The sequence below is a fragment of the Mauremys reevesii genome, linkage group 19 (genome assembly GCF_016161935.1).
Source record: "Mauremys reevesii isolate NIE-2019 linkage group 19, ASM1616193v1, whole genome shotgun sequence".
In the NCBI taxonomy this organism is placed as follows: domain Eukaryota; kingdom Metazoa; phylum Chordata; order Testudines; family Geoemydidae; genus Mauremys; species Mauremys reevesii.
In genome coordinates, this window is record NC_052641.1 from 10486921 (window position 1) to 10503257 (window position 16337).

General features: G+C 52.2%; 1 protein-coding gene across 7 annotated transcripts in view; it reads right to left on the reverse strand.

The window, feature by feature from the left end:
- ASTN2 (astrotactin 2) overlaps nucleotides 1-16337 on the reverse strand; it is a 622345-nt gene that overhangs the window by 251339 nt on the left and 354669 nt on the right. For all 7 annotated transcript variants that reach the window (XM_039506369.1, XM_039506367.1, XM_039506370.1 and 4 more), the window contains one exon: nucleotides 14500-14688. In XM_039506369.1, the coding sequence (XP_039362303.1) occupies nucleotides 14500-14688 (189 nt within the window). The remainder of the gene's footprint in view (nucleotides 1-14499; nucleotides 14689-16337) is intronic.

Genomic DNA, 16337 nt, shown 5'->3' on the forward strand with positions numbered 1-16337 from the left:
CTGCTGCTGTTTCAATACAATGAGAGATTAAGTGGTTTGTCTTCCATACAAGAGCTCAAAAGGTGAAAAGGTCATGGATGACTGAGGGACATCCTGGATGGTCAATAACAGGGGTGGGTGTAGTTGGTCCCAATATTTGGGATCTGCGATCACAAACTTCCTCAACATTTAACGTTTTATGAAAACAGTTTAGTAGGCCAGCTGTTTGCTGATGGTAGACTGATGGTCGCAGTATCTTTACTTTCAGTAAGTTGCACAGTTCCTTCATCAACCAGGATGTGAAATTTGAGCCTTGGTCTTTCAGGATTCCTTTAGGAAGTCCCATCCAAGAAAACGGTTTCCCTAGCTCAGTTGCTATGGTGGCTGCATTAGTCAATCAGAGTGGAACGGCTTTGGAGTATCTCATGCCATAGTCCAGGATGATAAAGATGTGCCAGAAGTCGGCAACACTCTAATCCAGGGGTCCCATCAAGTCTATTCCTATCATTTCATATGGTACATCCACAAGAGGAAGTGGAAGGAGAGGTGCCTTGGGGATGCCCTGTGGCCTGCCAACTGACATTCTGGGCAGGATCCATAATAGTCACTGACCCCCCTGGGTCTCAGTTCGTGGCCTAACGTCCAAACTGCTATTTTTAGTGTGCTAGTTCAAGCAGAGCTAGTGCGCGTCTCTCTACCTGGGCTGGGAGGCTCACTTCCAGCTGCAGTGTAGACGTACCTGAGACAGATTACCTAGGTCTCTTCGTTGCTCCTTGTGGGAACTGGCACATTTCATGGAATCTGCATCAATATTCACTCCCTGCTGTCAAGTCATTTTCCAGAATCTAAGCTTCCATTTGAAAAATTTAGTTGCCAATCTGCATGGTTGCAAAGAAAGCTTTAAAAACATGACCAGAGGGTAACCCAGCATGGGCCGTCCTCGCCTCAGAATAAAGGCGGTTTGATTTTTCCTGTGTTTGCCAATAGATTTCAATTAACACTTTTTAAAACACCCAATTAGCACCACCATGGGGGGGAGGGGGAACATGACAGGCCCGCCAAGTTTAACCAGGACTAGCTAACTGTTGTTTTTTTTTAAGGTGTTAAACCCTGACTACACTAGGTGCTAAGTGGTGTTTAAAAACATGTTAATTAAAATGTCAGACATGATTTTTTTAAGCACTTCTTTTTTCTAGAGCCACTGGTGGTGTCTTCTGGATTACAGGAGACTAGATTTAAAAAAAAAAAAGTCTAGTGTAGACATATCTTTGTGTCTGGAGACAGCCTGAAATAATAGCTCTGAGAGGTGTGATCTGTTCCCATTCTTCTCCACTGGGTGTTAATTTTGAAAAACTGAGAGGCAGCACATGATAAAACGAGTGTAATATTAAATTGAACAATAGGGGGTGCTGTGCTGACTGCATTTTTCATTTTCCTATTTAATGCCACAAAGCCTCCAATACTTCACCTGCTCAAAGCAGACGTGTAAGTTCAGCTCGCTGCAAGCTCCATATTGCCTCGTCTCTGGCCCGCTGCGGCAACTGACTCTGCAAAAGGCTTGAGGGAGGCCTGGAGGATCACGTCCCCTTGAAACTGCAGTGATGCCCCTGATGCTTGAGGGTTTGTATGGAGGAGGAAGGTGAAGAGGCTCTGGAGCGCAGTTCCCTGCCCTTCCCACTGAAGGTTGAGGAGGGGAGGGAATCTGGCAGTGCCGGGGGACATGGAGGGAAGGGACCTTGTTCAGCTCTGGACGATGCTTAGCATAGATTGGAATATGAAGGGGAGTGGGTGAGAGGAGGGCCTTCTTGGCTATAGTGGTGTAACAAGGTGGCCCTAATTAAAAGCCAGCCTAAAAGTGAAGCATCCCAGACAGCAGAGCAAAGGCAAGCAGAGTTTGTCGGAGTGAGGCCTAAAGTGCATCCTGGCTCTTTCCTTCTGTCAGAACTAGCCCTCTCCCCGCTCAACACCTGAGCGCCGAGGACTGAACAGCAGCCTCCAGGGCTCATCCGCTTTGCTCCCCCCATACTGAACGTAGCAGTCCCTGCAAGGCACCCAGGGCCACGGTCTGGCCTCACAAACCGGAGACTCCACTGAAGCCAGTGGGGTGTGTAAATTTAAGAGACCTCCTCCTGGTGAAACTCCATTGGCTTCAGCAGCATTACTCCTCCTTTACGATGGTGCAACACAGCAGAACCAGGGCTTACCTCCCCCAGCTGGATCTACAAACGGCTGGGTAACGTCATGACCATTAGTGAGCGGTAGGTTAATAAGAGCAAACAAAGTGCCTGCACACCAGACTCTCCTGGGGCAGGTCGGGAAGGAACTCCCCCTCTTACTCTTTCCCACGTGTATAACATTGCATAATTAATAATAACAACAATAATAATAATACCACCCAGCACTTACACAGCACTTTTCAAAGGCACGTAGTACCATTATTCCCATTTTACAGATAGGGAAACTGAGGCACCAGGCGGTGATATGACTTGTCCTAGGTTACCAAGCAGGATACTAATTGTCTAGATGCTTTATGGAGGAATCGCAGTCCTGGCCAACCACTGTACAATCAGATACTAGCCCCTGCTGGGATGCTAGGTTAGATGGACCAAAGATCTGACCGCTGACAAATGTCCTGGCTGATCAGAGATGGGGTTTCCTGTGACATTTTGTTCCCCTGTATTACGCCTGGATTTGTGGCAGGGGGACTTAGACCTTGGGAGCTCAGCTGCAGACGACATTGGCATGCAGGCCAGATTATCACCTCTCCTCTAGGCATCAGGACAGGGCACATACAAATGGAGATCCTAATGGGGGATCGCAGGAGGGTTCTGTTTAAAAAATAGACTGAGGGTTTGGCAGCACAAGGCAGCATAGAGCATGGGATTCACCAGTGCTGGCTTCTCTGAGGACAGCACAATTGCGCTAAATTGCTAAAGACTCATTTCCCGCCTCAGCCAGCCCAGCACACTTTGCTCCCGGTCTTGGATGCTGTGCCTGTGGCATCAGGCTGGGCTGGGAAACTGTCACCAATACGTCTGCGGTTTCAGAGTCGTGAACAGTAATAGAATCACAGCAACAAATAATAAAGGGAATGAAATGGAAGCCAGCCACCGGAAAGGAGCTCTATCCATTATCCAAACCTGAAGGGTAATAGGTAAACAAGCCATCTGAGGTACAGGGAGGTGCAGACCTTTCCGGCACTGGAATAATAAACAGCCCAATTATAACCGCCGCACTCAGGTGTTTCAAAGAGAAGATGGGGGAAAGGATCAATGGAATTAATTTAATATAGTTACAGACTCCATTTATTATGCTACGGGGGCTGAGGAAGTGCTCACTGAGGAGCTGCCATGTGAACCAGGCCCGAGCATCGCAGTTCAGTCACTGCGAGGCACCTGGGAATGGGGTGGTATGGCCATGCCAGCCACGTTGCTGTGGGTGTGCAACTGCCCTGCATTCATAAACAGCGCCCCCTGTAGGACCCTGGGGCTCGGCACCTATGTGGCACCTTACCTTTGTTCCACCCCCCATACTCAGTTAAACAGGAGCTACAGGCAACCTGACCCACAGATTTACCCGCGTCAGACATCCACACACAACAAGATCCAGTGGAAAGGCACCTGAGCTGGGCTCGGGAGATCTGGGTTCTACCCCTGACTCTGCTACTGACCTGCTGTGTCCCCTTGGGCAACTCACCTCCCACCAATTTCCCCTTCCACTGCCTATCAAGCTAGGCTGTGGGCAGTTTGGAGCAGAGACTGTCTCTGACAATGGGTATGTGGAACACTGAGCACAATGGGGCTGTGATCTTGGCTGGGCCAGCAGGTGTAATAACAGTGATGGGTTCTGCCGGTGCACCAGGAAATAGAGATGCCAGTTTGGTGGGCTAGGAGGGCTCCCAGCATGCTCTCACCCACAGCAACCAGCTCACTTGAAAATCACACCTGCGTGTGCGATGGCCACCAACTCAGCCAACACACTCGGGACATTGCTGGGGACAGGCAGAGTTAGGAGGAGCATGAGCTGCTAAAGCTCCCGAGCTGGAGGCTGTAACAAACTGCTGTCCTCCGTGGATTGGCACAGAGGGGGACCTGTAACACACACTCACCAGTGGGCTAGTGTACATCCCCTGGCAGAGTCCCAAAGGCCTGTAGCAATGCACATCTACCTATCCAGGGGCAGGAGGGAGCTTTGCAGCCCGCTTGGAGTGGGAGCCTGGAAGTTGGGTAGGAGAGATTGTTGGCATGCAGCTGTCGGCTGAGGCTGGGAGGTGCAGGGGGTATTTCCAAGGAGTCACCAAGCAGAACTTTGCAATGACTGACAGTGAGACAAAGAAGCCACCCCAGGCCCTACGCCGGATCCAGTGCAAACTGGGAGAAGACTTTCAGTGGGTTCTCTGCAGCTCTCTATCTCAGCCAGACTTATTCAGAGGACCTGCCGACTCATTCCCTTTGCAGGGAGTCTCAGCCTGTTAATTAATAAGACCTTGGACATGACAGAAATCTTCAAGGTGTTTCCACATCCAGCCCGTCTGAATAGATCCCAGAGAGAGCAAATAGTTTGTGGAGCTTTGGGCAACCCTGGGAATGGGGACTGGACCTTCGGTGAGCCGAGCTCCCTTATTGCCAGGAGCTCCTTTGGCAGCTATCCCAGACTTCAAGAAATAAAGGTTCCCGACTTCCAGCATTTCCCTTCATTGAAATCCCCCCCGCCCCCCCATCCATACTGCAGCAGTCACAGCAAGACAAGGGGTTTTGGGGGGGGAACTGCTGTCTGAGCACCCTGACATTTGGTGCCTCAGCGCTCTGTCTGGGGTTTGCGCGGTGTGTGCTGCTGGGGGATGAGGCGGGAGGGAAGCGGTGATGGGGGAGCGCAGGCAGGCAGGCATTTCAGGCAGGCTCCAGCAGAGCTGTCAGCGAAGCCCCGCAATCATGGCGGAGTTTTATTACAGAACGAGAGGCGGCGAGGGGAAGGAGTGACAGATTTAAAATTAACTTGCCAAGCTCCCCATCAATATTATGACAATTCCCCACATCGGTTCAGTGACCCGGCGCGCTGCCTGACAATATTAACATAACTTTGTTGAAACAAAACCCTTCGCGGGGCCCTCTGCTTTGGCGGCGGCAATTCTTCACTGAACATGGAAGCCCCTCACTCTCGCTGCGCTCTTTGATCACCATTCCCCGCCCAGGGTCCCCCCCGCGAGGCTGCGCCCGCAGGCAGAAACGCTGTCCTGGTGAGACCATGTCAGCACAGGAGGAGCCAGCCTCCGCTTCCCTGCTCCTGGGGGACTCGGCTGCCTGGTGCCCAAGGTGAGGCAGAACCGTTCCCACTTCTCCCTGAGCAAGCACTCCAAGATTTTTGCCCCCATCCCCGACTCTTAGTGGCCCAGCCCTGTTTCTCTTCCTGTTCGCTGTGGTGTCCAAGCACCTCCCAATCACTAGTGGATTTTATCCTCAACGGCCCATGATGCAGGGAGCTACAATCCCCACCTGACAGCTGGGGAACCGAGGCGAGATTAAGTGACTGTCCCAGTCAGCCCGCTGCAGAGCAGGGAACAGAACCCAGGACTCCAAGTCTCCATCCAGTTCTTTAGGGCTGTCTACACTTAACACGTGCGTGTGTGCAGACGACACTGTTTCCCCATCGGGAGATCCAATCCACCTCGCGGGCGGGCGGCAGTGAAAAATTCTTCCATTGACCTAGCGCTGCCCACAAGGACCTGGGGGCAAGGGCTTTGGCTGCTCTGTGGCTTTTCAGTGTGGATTTTTCACACCCCACCTGACGTGACGAATTTTCCCCATGTTCAATTTAGCCCAGGCCTGCCCCACTAGCCTGTGTGTAGTACTCAGGGCAGGGAGAGCCAGCAGCAGAGTGGCAAATCTAGCCATGCCCTGTCACTGAACATCTAAGCATGATGGGCCTGGTTCCCCACTGCCTTGCACTAGTGGAGTGACCGGCACCAGTGCAAAGGGAGGGGCAAAGGGTGCTATTCTGATCTGGCGGCGTGTGTGACTGACTCCCAGAGGCACAAGGGCAGCATGGCCTCTGCGAGCATGAGCTTTATAAAGAAGAACCCGGAGACACACACAGCTCTCCAGCGAGGAAACCCGGTGTTACTGGCAGGTGACTGGGAAGCAGAGGCTGAGACGGTGTCTTAACAAGAAATGAGAGGGACTGGGTACAGGAGTTCTGAAGGGCACGACTGGCATCCACCAGGGGATACAGCAAAAGTCCTATCCCCCCCTGCTGTGGGAGGAGTGCAGTGACCAAGCACCACGTTCCTATGTGTGTGCCCAGACACACACACTCACATATATACACTGTGATACAGCACGGCCAGAGGGCAGCAGGAGAGTGATCGATGGGAGATACGTAAGCCCCAGGATGATGAGAGCCTTATTCCCTGTAGAGGGAAAGGAGTCTGCTACAGATTAATTAGAGCACCTGAAACCAATTAAGCCAATTAGAGCACCTGAAGCCAGTCACCTGATTAAAAAAAAAACCCTACTTCAATCACACAGTTGGAGGAGTTGAAGCAGAGTGATGTAGCGTTGGAGCGGAGAGCAGTTTGGAGGGGAGCAGTTGGAGGAGTTGAAGCAGAGTGATGTGGCGTTGGAGCGGAGAGCAGTTTGGAGGGGAGCAGTTGGAGGAGTTGAAGCAGAGTGATGTGGCGTTGGAGCGGAGAGCAGTTTGGAGGGGAGCAGTTGGAGGAGTTGAAGCAGAGTGGTTTGGCATTGGAGCAGAGAGCAGTTTGGAGGGGGGCAGTTGGAGGAGTTGAAGCAGAGTGGTTTGGCATTGGAGCAGAGAGCAGTTTGGAGGGGGGCAGTTGGAGGAGCTGAAGCAGAGTGGTTTGGCGTTGGGGCAGAGAGCAGTTTGGAGGGGGGCAGTTGAAGCAGAGTGATGTGGCGTTGGAGCGGAGAGCAGTTTGGAGGGGAGCAGTTGGAGGAGCTGAAGCAGAGTGATGTGGCGTTGGAGCGGAGAGCAGTTTGGAGGGGAGCAGTTGGAGGAGCTGAAGCAGAGTGATGTGGCGTTGGAGCGGAGAGCAGTTTGGAGGGGAGCAGTTGGAAGAGTTGAAGCAGAGTGGTTTGGCATTGGAGCAGAGAGCAGTTTGGAGAAGTGCTGTGGCCAGAAGACCGGGACCCTAGGTAAAGGGAAACCTGGCTTGTGCAGAGCAGAGGGACTCTGCACACACAAGGGGTTGGGAGAAACTTGGCCCAAGCAGAGAGAGGGCAGGAAGCCCCACAAGCTGAAGGGCCGAAGAGGGAAGTAGCCCGGGGGAAGGAATTGCAAGTTCAAGTGGTTCGCTGCTCTCCCTAGGGACCCTGGGCTGGGACCTGGAGTAGAGGACGGGCCCAGGTCCCTCCCTCTCTACCCCCCTTTTCTGGGACACTAGTGGGACAGTTGATACCCCAATTCAGGGGTGAGAAATGGCACCCTGAACCCCCACAAGAGGAGAAAGCGCGAGACCCATCATAATAGTGCCGGCAATTTGCCACAACACACACAGGCACTTACACACACCACATATGCCTTGGTGCCATTATGTCATAAGCACAGCCATGTGCTAACTCACACGTATCACCCAGTGCACTGCCCCGGCGGTATTCTGATCACTACCCTATCTTGCCAAGGACTCATCGCAACAACCTGAACTGCTTCAACCAGATTGATTTTGGGGTTTTTTTTTGCACTCACATCCATCAAATGGCCACGGAAACGTTTCCTTCTCCCCACCCCCACAATATGTCACTTCCTCCCCTAAACTGCATTGGCTACATCTCCCATCCCCACCACCCAAAGAACTGGCAACTGCCTAAGTTCACTGCCACCAAAGACAGGAGCTCAAGCGAGCTAGGGGCCCACCCCAGCCTGGAGCTGAGGGAGGAGGAAAAAAGAGACACATCAGAAGATAAGGGAAAGGGAAAGATCACATTTAGGGTCAACCAACTTGGGCAGGGTCTTTCCAATCCACTCCCCAGGCAGCCCTTTTCCTGTGTGACAGTTACATGTTGGGCTGACATCCCATTCTCCACCTATCAACAATATAGCAAGCGAAGCTCCCTCCATGAGCAGTAATTTGGGATTTCTGTTTACCTATTGCATAAAAGCAACAATTTGAAATGCCAAACAACCCGTAAACAAAAATCTTTGTTCCCTTGGAGCAAGGAGATGGCGTAAAACACAGACGGGACTGGCAAACAAGCCATTTGGAAGATAATCCCCCTGCAATTTGAAGACTACAATAGCTCTCGGTTGTGCCCCATTGTGATACAAGAGAAGGAAACACTGTTAATCTCGCCTTCCGTGAGCTGGATTTGTGGCTGAGCCGCCCACCCAAACCGAGAGGTGTGTGTGGAATATTGATATATTTTTCTTGAATTAGGCTTATTTGTGAATATTCCACACATTTAACATTTTGGGGAGGGTGGGGGAGAGAACCGTGGTTTTGAATGTGTTGCTCACAATGTCTTGGGGGAACTTCAAAGAGGGGAGCAAAGCGGATGGTTGGAGCGTGATTAAAGAGCCTTCATCTGCCGTCCCGGCGTTCAGCCAAAGGGAAAGAAAGGAGGAAGGGAAACGCATTGTACGAGGGTGACTTTAGGGCACTTCCCTGGCTCTTTCACACTCTCACAGCCAGGCACGTGGAAGGCTCGGCATGCCTCCCTGCACTCCGTGTTCGTTACTTTAAATGAAGGGCACAAAGCTGGAAATCAGGAGCCCGCAGGTGTCAGGAGAGAAGTGAGAGGCAACAGGCAGGTGGAGCAATTCTGTAACAGCACAGCCAGTGGACAGGACTCCCTGCCCTTCCCACCCCTGAGCTCTAGAGCTCTTTGGAAAATTATTTTTTTCCCTCCCATATTAAAAAAAAACAGTATTTGGGGTTTTGGATTTGGGGCTTTCACTTGAAAATGTCCAGGTTTTGTCAAAACCTGGAATATTTTCATCCAAAATATAGTAAAAAGGTGTTATTCAGCCCTGGACCAACAGGAAAGCTCCAGAGACCGGCATTTCTGATCTTCACTGAAAGTCCAGTTTACAGTCTGGTTGGAGAGGGGCCGGCAGGCTCCCTACCTGGCTCTGCGTGACTCCCCACAAGCGGCAACATGTCCCTGCTGCTCCTAGATGGAGGCATGGCTGGCAACTCAGCACGCTGCCCCCGCCCCACCCGCCCCAAGCATGGCTTCACAGCTCACTTTGGCCAGGAACTGTGGCCAATAGGAGCTGCGGGGGCAGCGCCTGCAGGCGGAGGCAGGGTGCAGATCCGCCTGGCCGCGCCTCTGCCTAGGAGTAGCAGAACATTTTGCCGCTTACAGGGAGCTGCCCGAGGTGAGCACCTCCTGGATCCAGCTCCCTGAAACTCCTCCCGTGCCCCAACCCCAAGCCCCCTCCCGCACCCAAAGTCCCTCCCTCTTAGTTAACCGGAATTTGGCTTACCGGCACCTCCCATTCTCCCAACATGCCGGATAACAAAGCTTTTACTGTATTTTTTCCACACAAAAGATGTCACTGTTGACAAAACACAGTCATCAAGTTTTCAATCCCCAAACCTCAACCAGCTCTGCTCATAAGCTCTTTGGGGCAGGAACCTCATCTTCTATCTTGTCTGTTGAGTGCTGTGCACACCCACGGGGCCATGCAATAACACAGTAATAATTAATGAATGATAGCCCAGCTATGCAATGGAATGAGCTATGTGCTGTTTTCTCCACTGTCCATGAACTAGAAGGTGGCATTCAAGGATGTTGAGACAGGGACAGACGCTCATCCCCATGGCACACGCAGTGAGGGTGCTGTAATAATTCCTGCGGGGTAAGATATGTCTGCTGCTCCTCCGAGTTGAATGACGTGAGCTGCTCAGCCTATGCACACGCATTAGCTGATGTAATAAGGTAATAACTGGAGATATACAAATCTCTACCTGCCCCAGATCCCTAAGTGGCCTCCTCAAGGATTGAACTCACAACCCTGGGTTTAGCAGGCCAATGCTCAAACCACTGAGCTATCCCTCCCCCCTTATATGTATATGAACAGGAAGCATCCTCAGTGGCTAGGTGAACAGGGAAGCAGAAGCGCAGGCAAGAGAACTTGTAACACGGTGATACCAAGGGACAGGGCTAAGATCTCAGGAATAATCTGATTCACCTGCTCCAGCCGGGGGTGTAATCCTACCAAATCCTTAACTCGATCTCGTTCTAAAGGTGGCCACAGCACGTCCCAGTCCACATGAGGAGCCTGCCCATACTCCAGCACAGCCCCTCATCTCATGCTGTGCGTTGGACGGAAAGGCGTATCCAGCAACCTGCTGCCGAGTACTGGGTGGCAGTGGGACACTCCAGCACTGAAGGGTGGCACATCTAGCTGCCTGGCTCTTACCACCAGGGACTGATGGGACATCCAGCCTAAGACGTGAGGGACAAAGCTTCTAGCTGCATAACGCCTTCCCCCAGCACCGGGCTTCCATGCTAAGTGGATGGAGACTATACTCTTTATTAAGGACACTGCAGCTATGACAACATGGGAAGTGGGCAGCATTTAAAGGACTGTCACCTCTGCATAACTACGGGATCCCAGCTGCGATAAATGCCTTTAAAATACTCAGCCCTTTGTCCTGATAGCAGGTTCTTGCTCCTACTTTGCCGAAACAGGCTTTTAATCCCTGGTATTAGGGAGTTTCCTGCTATGTTTCAAATGCACCAAATTAAGGGCTTCTTGAACAGCTGGCGTCTTAATGCTCAGAGAGGTTCTTGAATATATATGAAAATCACAGGCAAATTACATCTTTTAGTTAATAATTTCTTCTCCATTAACCTCCTTTCCGGCCCTTGTTAGAGGATGATGTAATGGTGTTTCTACACCATAACCCTCCACAGAGAGCAGACAGAGGGACTCCAGGGGAGGGGGCTGAACACATTTGTGTGCAGGCGGGTGGAGTGTCTCATTTTTTGCCAATATTCTCAGAACAAACAGTCTAATTTTAAATAGGCAGCAAAGCCAGCACCAGCCTCCCCACCCCGGGGAACAATCTCTAAATCCCAAGACATTGGTATCCTGGGCACTGAAAAGGCTGCATATTATACTGAGTCACGTATATTAGATAATAGTATAGACGTGCGCAGGAAAGAATATAGCAGGACTCCTGCCAGCCTTTCCCCAGGCATTCATCCCTTGTGGGTACTACCTCCCTTCCATTCTCAGTGGATACTGCAATCCCTCCTCTTCTACTCAGCCACCACGGCTGCCGGCTCTTCCACCCCTCCGGTGTTGCTTTCACCCCAGAACTGTTCTGTCCCTGTCCTATACAGCAGCTGGGCTCAGGGCCAGATCCTCCGCCGGTAACTGTCATAGCTCTGCTGGTTTCAATGAAGCCGTGCTGATTTCCACCAGCTGAGGATCTGGCTCCTTGCCTGCAAAGCACATGGGCAATTTTTGTCCGGATTTGGATATAGTGTAATTCCCCGTGTTATGTCCCAGGTAGATTGTGGTAGGAGCTATCCCGGTGACGGCAGTGGTGCTGGAAACCCACAACTCAGGTGCCCAGGAGGCAGACAGAGATTAAGGCCACCTAGTCTGACTTCCTGTCTATAACCCAATAGCTCGGGTCAGACTGACGCATTTTGCTGCTCAGGAGACTGAACCGGTGTGTGCCACAGGCAGAGAACAGGAGAGAGCCAGATGTCCTCAGGGCCCTGGGCCTCTGCAACGGAAGGGAAATTAGTTCAAAGAGACATCAATTTGTGTGAGGTCTCATGGAGCTCAGGTGCTAAAACTAGAAGGGAGCTGTGGCAGCGGGAGAGGTGGCTGTTCCGAGTGCGTATGTGTCGGAGACGCTATGTCTATACACAGGGTGTCTAGCCCTTCCTGCCGCTCACATTGCCACAGCTACCATCTGGTTTTAGCACCTGAGCTCCATGAGACCTAGCACAAGTTATGTCTCCGTGAGCTGGGAATTACAACCCCCGGCTGCAACGGCAGACATACCCTAAGGAAGAAGCTTCCCTGTGCCACCTCAGAGCACTGGCCCTCCCTGTCCGTGATCCTGTCTCCAGCTGTGGCCAAGCCTGATGCTTCAAAAGGCTACGCCCTCCCTCTCAGAATACACCTTCCCTGACTCCTGCAAGCAACTCTCTGAAGGCCTGACGCATGAGATTTGATCGCAGTCATTGTCTCAATGCAGAGCTGCGAGTGTTACAAAGGGGAGCGTGCCGAGTTTTGAGCAGGTTTCACATCAGATGGGGAAAGTGTGTTTATGGTCTCACCTCTCACTGGCATCCTTCCTTCGCCTGGGAACCTCCAGCTGAATCTTGGCCTGGTGGCTAGAGCTCCCGGAACCAGCTGAGGTATTTCAGACTCTCCACCGGTCGGTGGCTTTTTGGACTCTTACACCTGGACTGTTTGGGAGGCAGGTGTGATACACTGGGGGGAGGGGACAGGTGGAAAAGGGTATTTCTCAGATGACTGGGAGAACTTCAGCTGCATCACACAAATCCTGGGATGTCTCAGCAGGTGCACGCAAACAAACCACACTCCTTGGAGTCCAGTGAAGGCGGCACAGTTCTGGGTTGAGGTGGAAGACATCTGCTGATGAAGACTGAGTGGAGAAGGGAGGATTTCCCCCAGTGGCGTCCCTCACCATGCAACGGTACGAAGGGAAAAATCCCCAATGGTGTCGGCGCTAAACGGGGTGCTTACGAGAGCACGGTGGGAAAATCCAGCCATAAATGGAAAATATTACATAGGCAAAACTGTCGTGGCAGGGGTGGGGCTTCCCCCTTGCCATCCCAGAGGGCCTGACACACCCAGAACAGCATCGGGCACCCTCTTTGGCTGAGAGCTCAGCTCACAGTTCAGCAGGCACGGCCTTATGATTTGATTTGGGCGGGACTACCAGCCTGCGAGAGAAGAGAACCGAATCGGGTCTCCCTGTCCAGCCTTCCAGCTGGGGGACAGACTGGGTTGGTCCTGACACTGAATCAGCACTGGGCCAGGAAGCCCCGAGGCTGGGTGGTGTCTTGCACTGCTTGAGCCCAAAGCCAGCCAGCCACCGAACCCAGGAATGAAGCGAAGTGTCTCCCAACTAAAATGGAGTTATAAAATCTTGCTGGCTTTATGGCTGGTATTTAGCCTGGAAGATGGTTTCTCGCCTGCTTTTTAATCCCCGCACCAAGTGGCAGCACCTGGCAGGGTCAGATAAAGGAGGCCCCGGGGCTGTGTAGGCCCAGTATAGACCGAGTGGCTCAAACAGAACGGGAGCCAAGCTGGACTGGGCGGGAGGGAGGCAGGCAGTGCACTCCTTAAGGATTCATGTTTGTTGTTGTTTTTTTTTTTAAAGCATCTTTCCCCTCAGAGCCAGAATCTATCCTGGCTGCGGTAGCGGCGAAGGAAAAACCCGCCTGCCTGGGAGTCCCTGAGCCCTGCATTTCCTTTCAAGCAGCAATAAACAGTCCCCTCCATCAGGCTGCTGTCTGGGCAAGGGGAAGGCTGCCTTTAAACAAATCCCCCAGCCCTAGCGCAGTGCAAGGAAAGGCCACTCTATTACAGGAGCAGGAGAGGAAATTAAAGCCCCAGCAAGAGGACAGCAGCACAGGCGGGAGCTGGTTATGACGCAGGGAGGGCTTATGGGAGATTGCAGCCATCACACAACGGGCTCTTTAGGCTGGCAGGTTTCATGAAACGCCCAGTCCTGCTCGGCCATCAGGAAACAAAGCGCACGGCAAAGATTTCCAATCTGCGTTCCTGTCTCCGTTCAAAAGACCCCACGAAGGATCGCCACAAGGGGAGGGGAACTGAAGGAGAACGTGCTAGGAAAACTGCCTTCACGCACTGTCAGATCTCACTTCCGGCAATGGCTGCTGCTCTGCAGACGCCAAAGCGCACGCTGCCGAGAACCCCCGAGTGCTCGGTTTGCCAGTGCTTTCTGAGTGCAGAAAGGAGCAGAGCAGCTCCCTGTAGGTCATACTGGTTCTACAGTCCCCATTGTCATAGCAAAAGGCCAGAATTCAGCACGGATACATCACTGGGGAGATTTTACACTCGACTGGAGAAAGCCGCGTGGCTGGACCGTAAGAGATGTAGAGCACACGCAACTCTGACTGAAGTCCGTGGGAGCCGTGAGGCCTCAGCACTTTTGAGACCACTGGAGAACATTTTGTGGGGAAGAACCCTGCATCGGACCCTGGAGTGGCTGGGTGGATGTGGAGTAGCTCCCACTGGACCAGCCCCTTGGTTGATGTACATCAGCATAGATCCTTTGACATCAATGGGGCTAAGCTGGTTTACACCAGCTGAAGTTCTGGCCCCGCTATGTGACACATCTCAGACAGAAACCACCTCTCAGCTCTTTCCCCACCTCTATTTTCTTTGAGTTGCCCCCAGCTCTTGTATGCCAACGTTGCAAGATAGAGCTAAGCTTCCCACCACCCTCACCTCTGACACCCCCCTTTCCGACCTTCAATATCATCAGGGTACGTCTTGCAAATCCACCATGTTACCTGACCCAGCGAGGGGATGGGGCAGTACCTGAAGGTCATCTGGAACACCTGGCCTTGGTTGACATGCTGGGTCCTGTTGTTGTAACCATGCAGCATCTCACCAAAGAGGGTGTCGTTGAATTTGGTGTCCGGCTTCAAGCACTTGGGGCCCTCGCAGATGTCAGACAACATGAGACAGGATTTGCCATCTGGAGCGAGTTTGTATTCCTCGACACAGCTGGGAAACAACACAAACTAGGTCAGAGAGAGAGACAGAGCCACACGCACGCAATGCCCAACCCCCGAACAGGTTGAACCCTGCTGCAGAAAGACTCTTCTCAGGACAGGAGAGTCAGGGTGATAAGCACAATCGAAGTACAGCAAGCCAGCTGACTGTAAGGAACTCCATGAGGATCTGGGGAACCAGGGTGCAGCAAACTATTCCGGGGAGTCACACAACTTAAAACCTGCACCGGGCAGGTGCACCGGGCCTGGAGAGCCAACAGAATATTAGCTCCAGGCTTGGCACTCAAAACCTAGGCTGGGGAGAGCTCCTGGAGACTAACAGCTGAGGCCTGGAAGTTACCAATCCTTGTTATTCTTGCAGCATCAATAGCAGCTTTCTTCAGCACCAAGGACAGCTGCAGCAGAGCCTGACACCCACATTGGATGCCAGCTGCAACTGATGCCAGCACTGCGTACTCTGGGCCTCCCTGTGGGTAGGCCTGGCAGCACTGGAACACCAGTACTAGGGTCACAAGGCAATATGTTCTAGCTGCCTCGGTCAGGTGGCAGGGGGAAGAGAATTCAGCTCAAACATCCTGCCCTTCCCAAGGGAGCAAGTCCCCACCTACCAGGGCAGATGCTCACAAATCAATGGGAATGACGCCCTGTGCCTGACGGCAGAATTGGGCACCAATGTACATTGTCTATTTAGCGGCTTTATTTCACACACTCCCTCCCAATACTTGTACGAACACCCATGCCAACGTCCCCCCAGCCAACAGCACAAGTAAACCAGCGACACCGCCCCTGTTTTTATTAGTTGTTCTGTCTCCAGAGATGTGAATCCAAGGTTTTCTGTTCCTCTCTCCCACTGTTAATTCCCAGTGCTTCTACAACACTTTGCAGCTCTAGTTTGCAAAACACTTCGCAAAGGAGGCAAGTATTGTCACCCCTCTTTTATAGATGGGGAAACCGAGGCACGGGAAGGGTGAGGTGACTTGCCCTCAGGTTACACAGGGATTCCTGTGGTGCAGCCAGAAATTTAAAAAAAAAAACCAAAAAACCTGCTCTCCAGACTTTTGCTCCCACAAGACATGCAGGATGATTTTGTGGAGGAGGCACTGAACTGGGGCTAGGAGATCTGTGTTCAATCCCCAGCTCTGCCATAGACTCCACGTCACCTTGAGCAAGTCACTCAATCTCTCTGAGCCTCGGTTTCCCAACTGTGAAATGGGGATAATCCTTTTTTTGGCCTTTCTCGTTTATGCTACAAGCATCTCAGGCTAGGGCCTATGGGTCACTGTTTGTACAGTGCCTAGCACTACGTGGCCCTGGAGGTGTAGTTATAATACGACTAATGCTTTACCCTGTACTCATCACACGGTATTTGCTTGGCCCAGCTGAACGAGTTTTCTTGCCTTCCCTGCGCGTGTAACACACTCTGTTGGAATGCAGAGCCTTGCTGTGTATCCACTTCCCTGCCGAAACTGCCCCGCTTCCCAAACCCCTGCCTAGCAGCTGCGGAGGGTGTGTGTTTTCTCTTTATAACACAGTCATTCCAAGCAGCAAAGCAATAAAGCAAGGGGAAAAATGAGAGGAAAGAAAGTGGCTGAGAAAGCTGGGTCCCCTGGGAGCTGTGAACGGCTGGGGCTCAGCGAGATC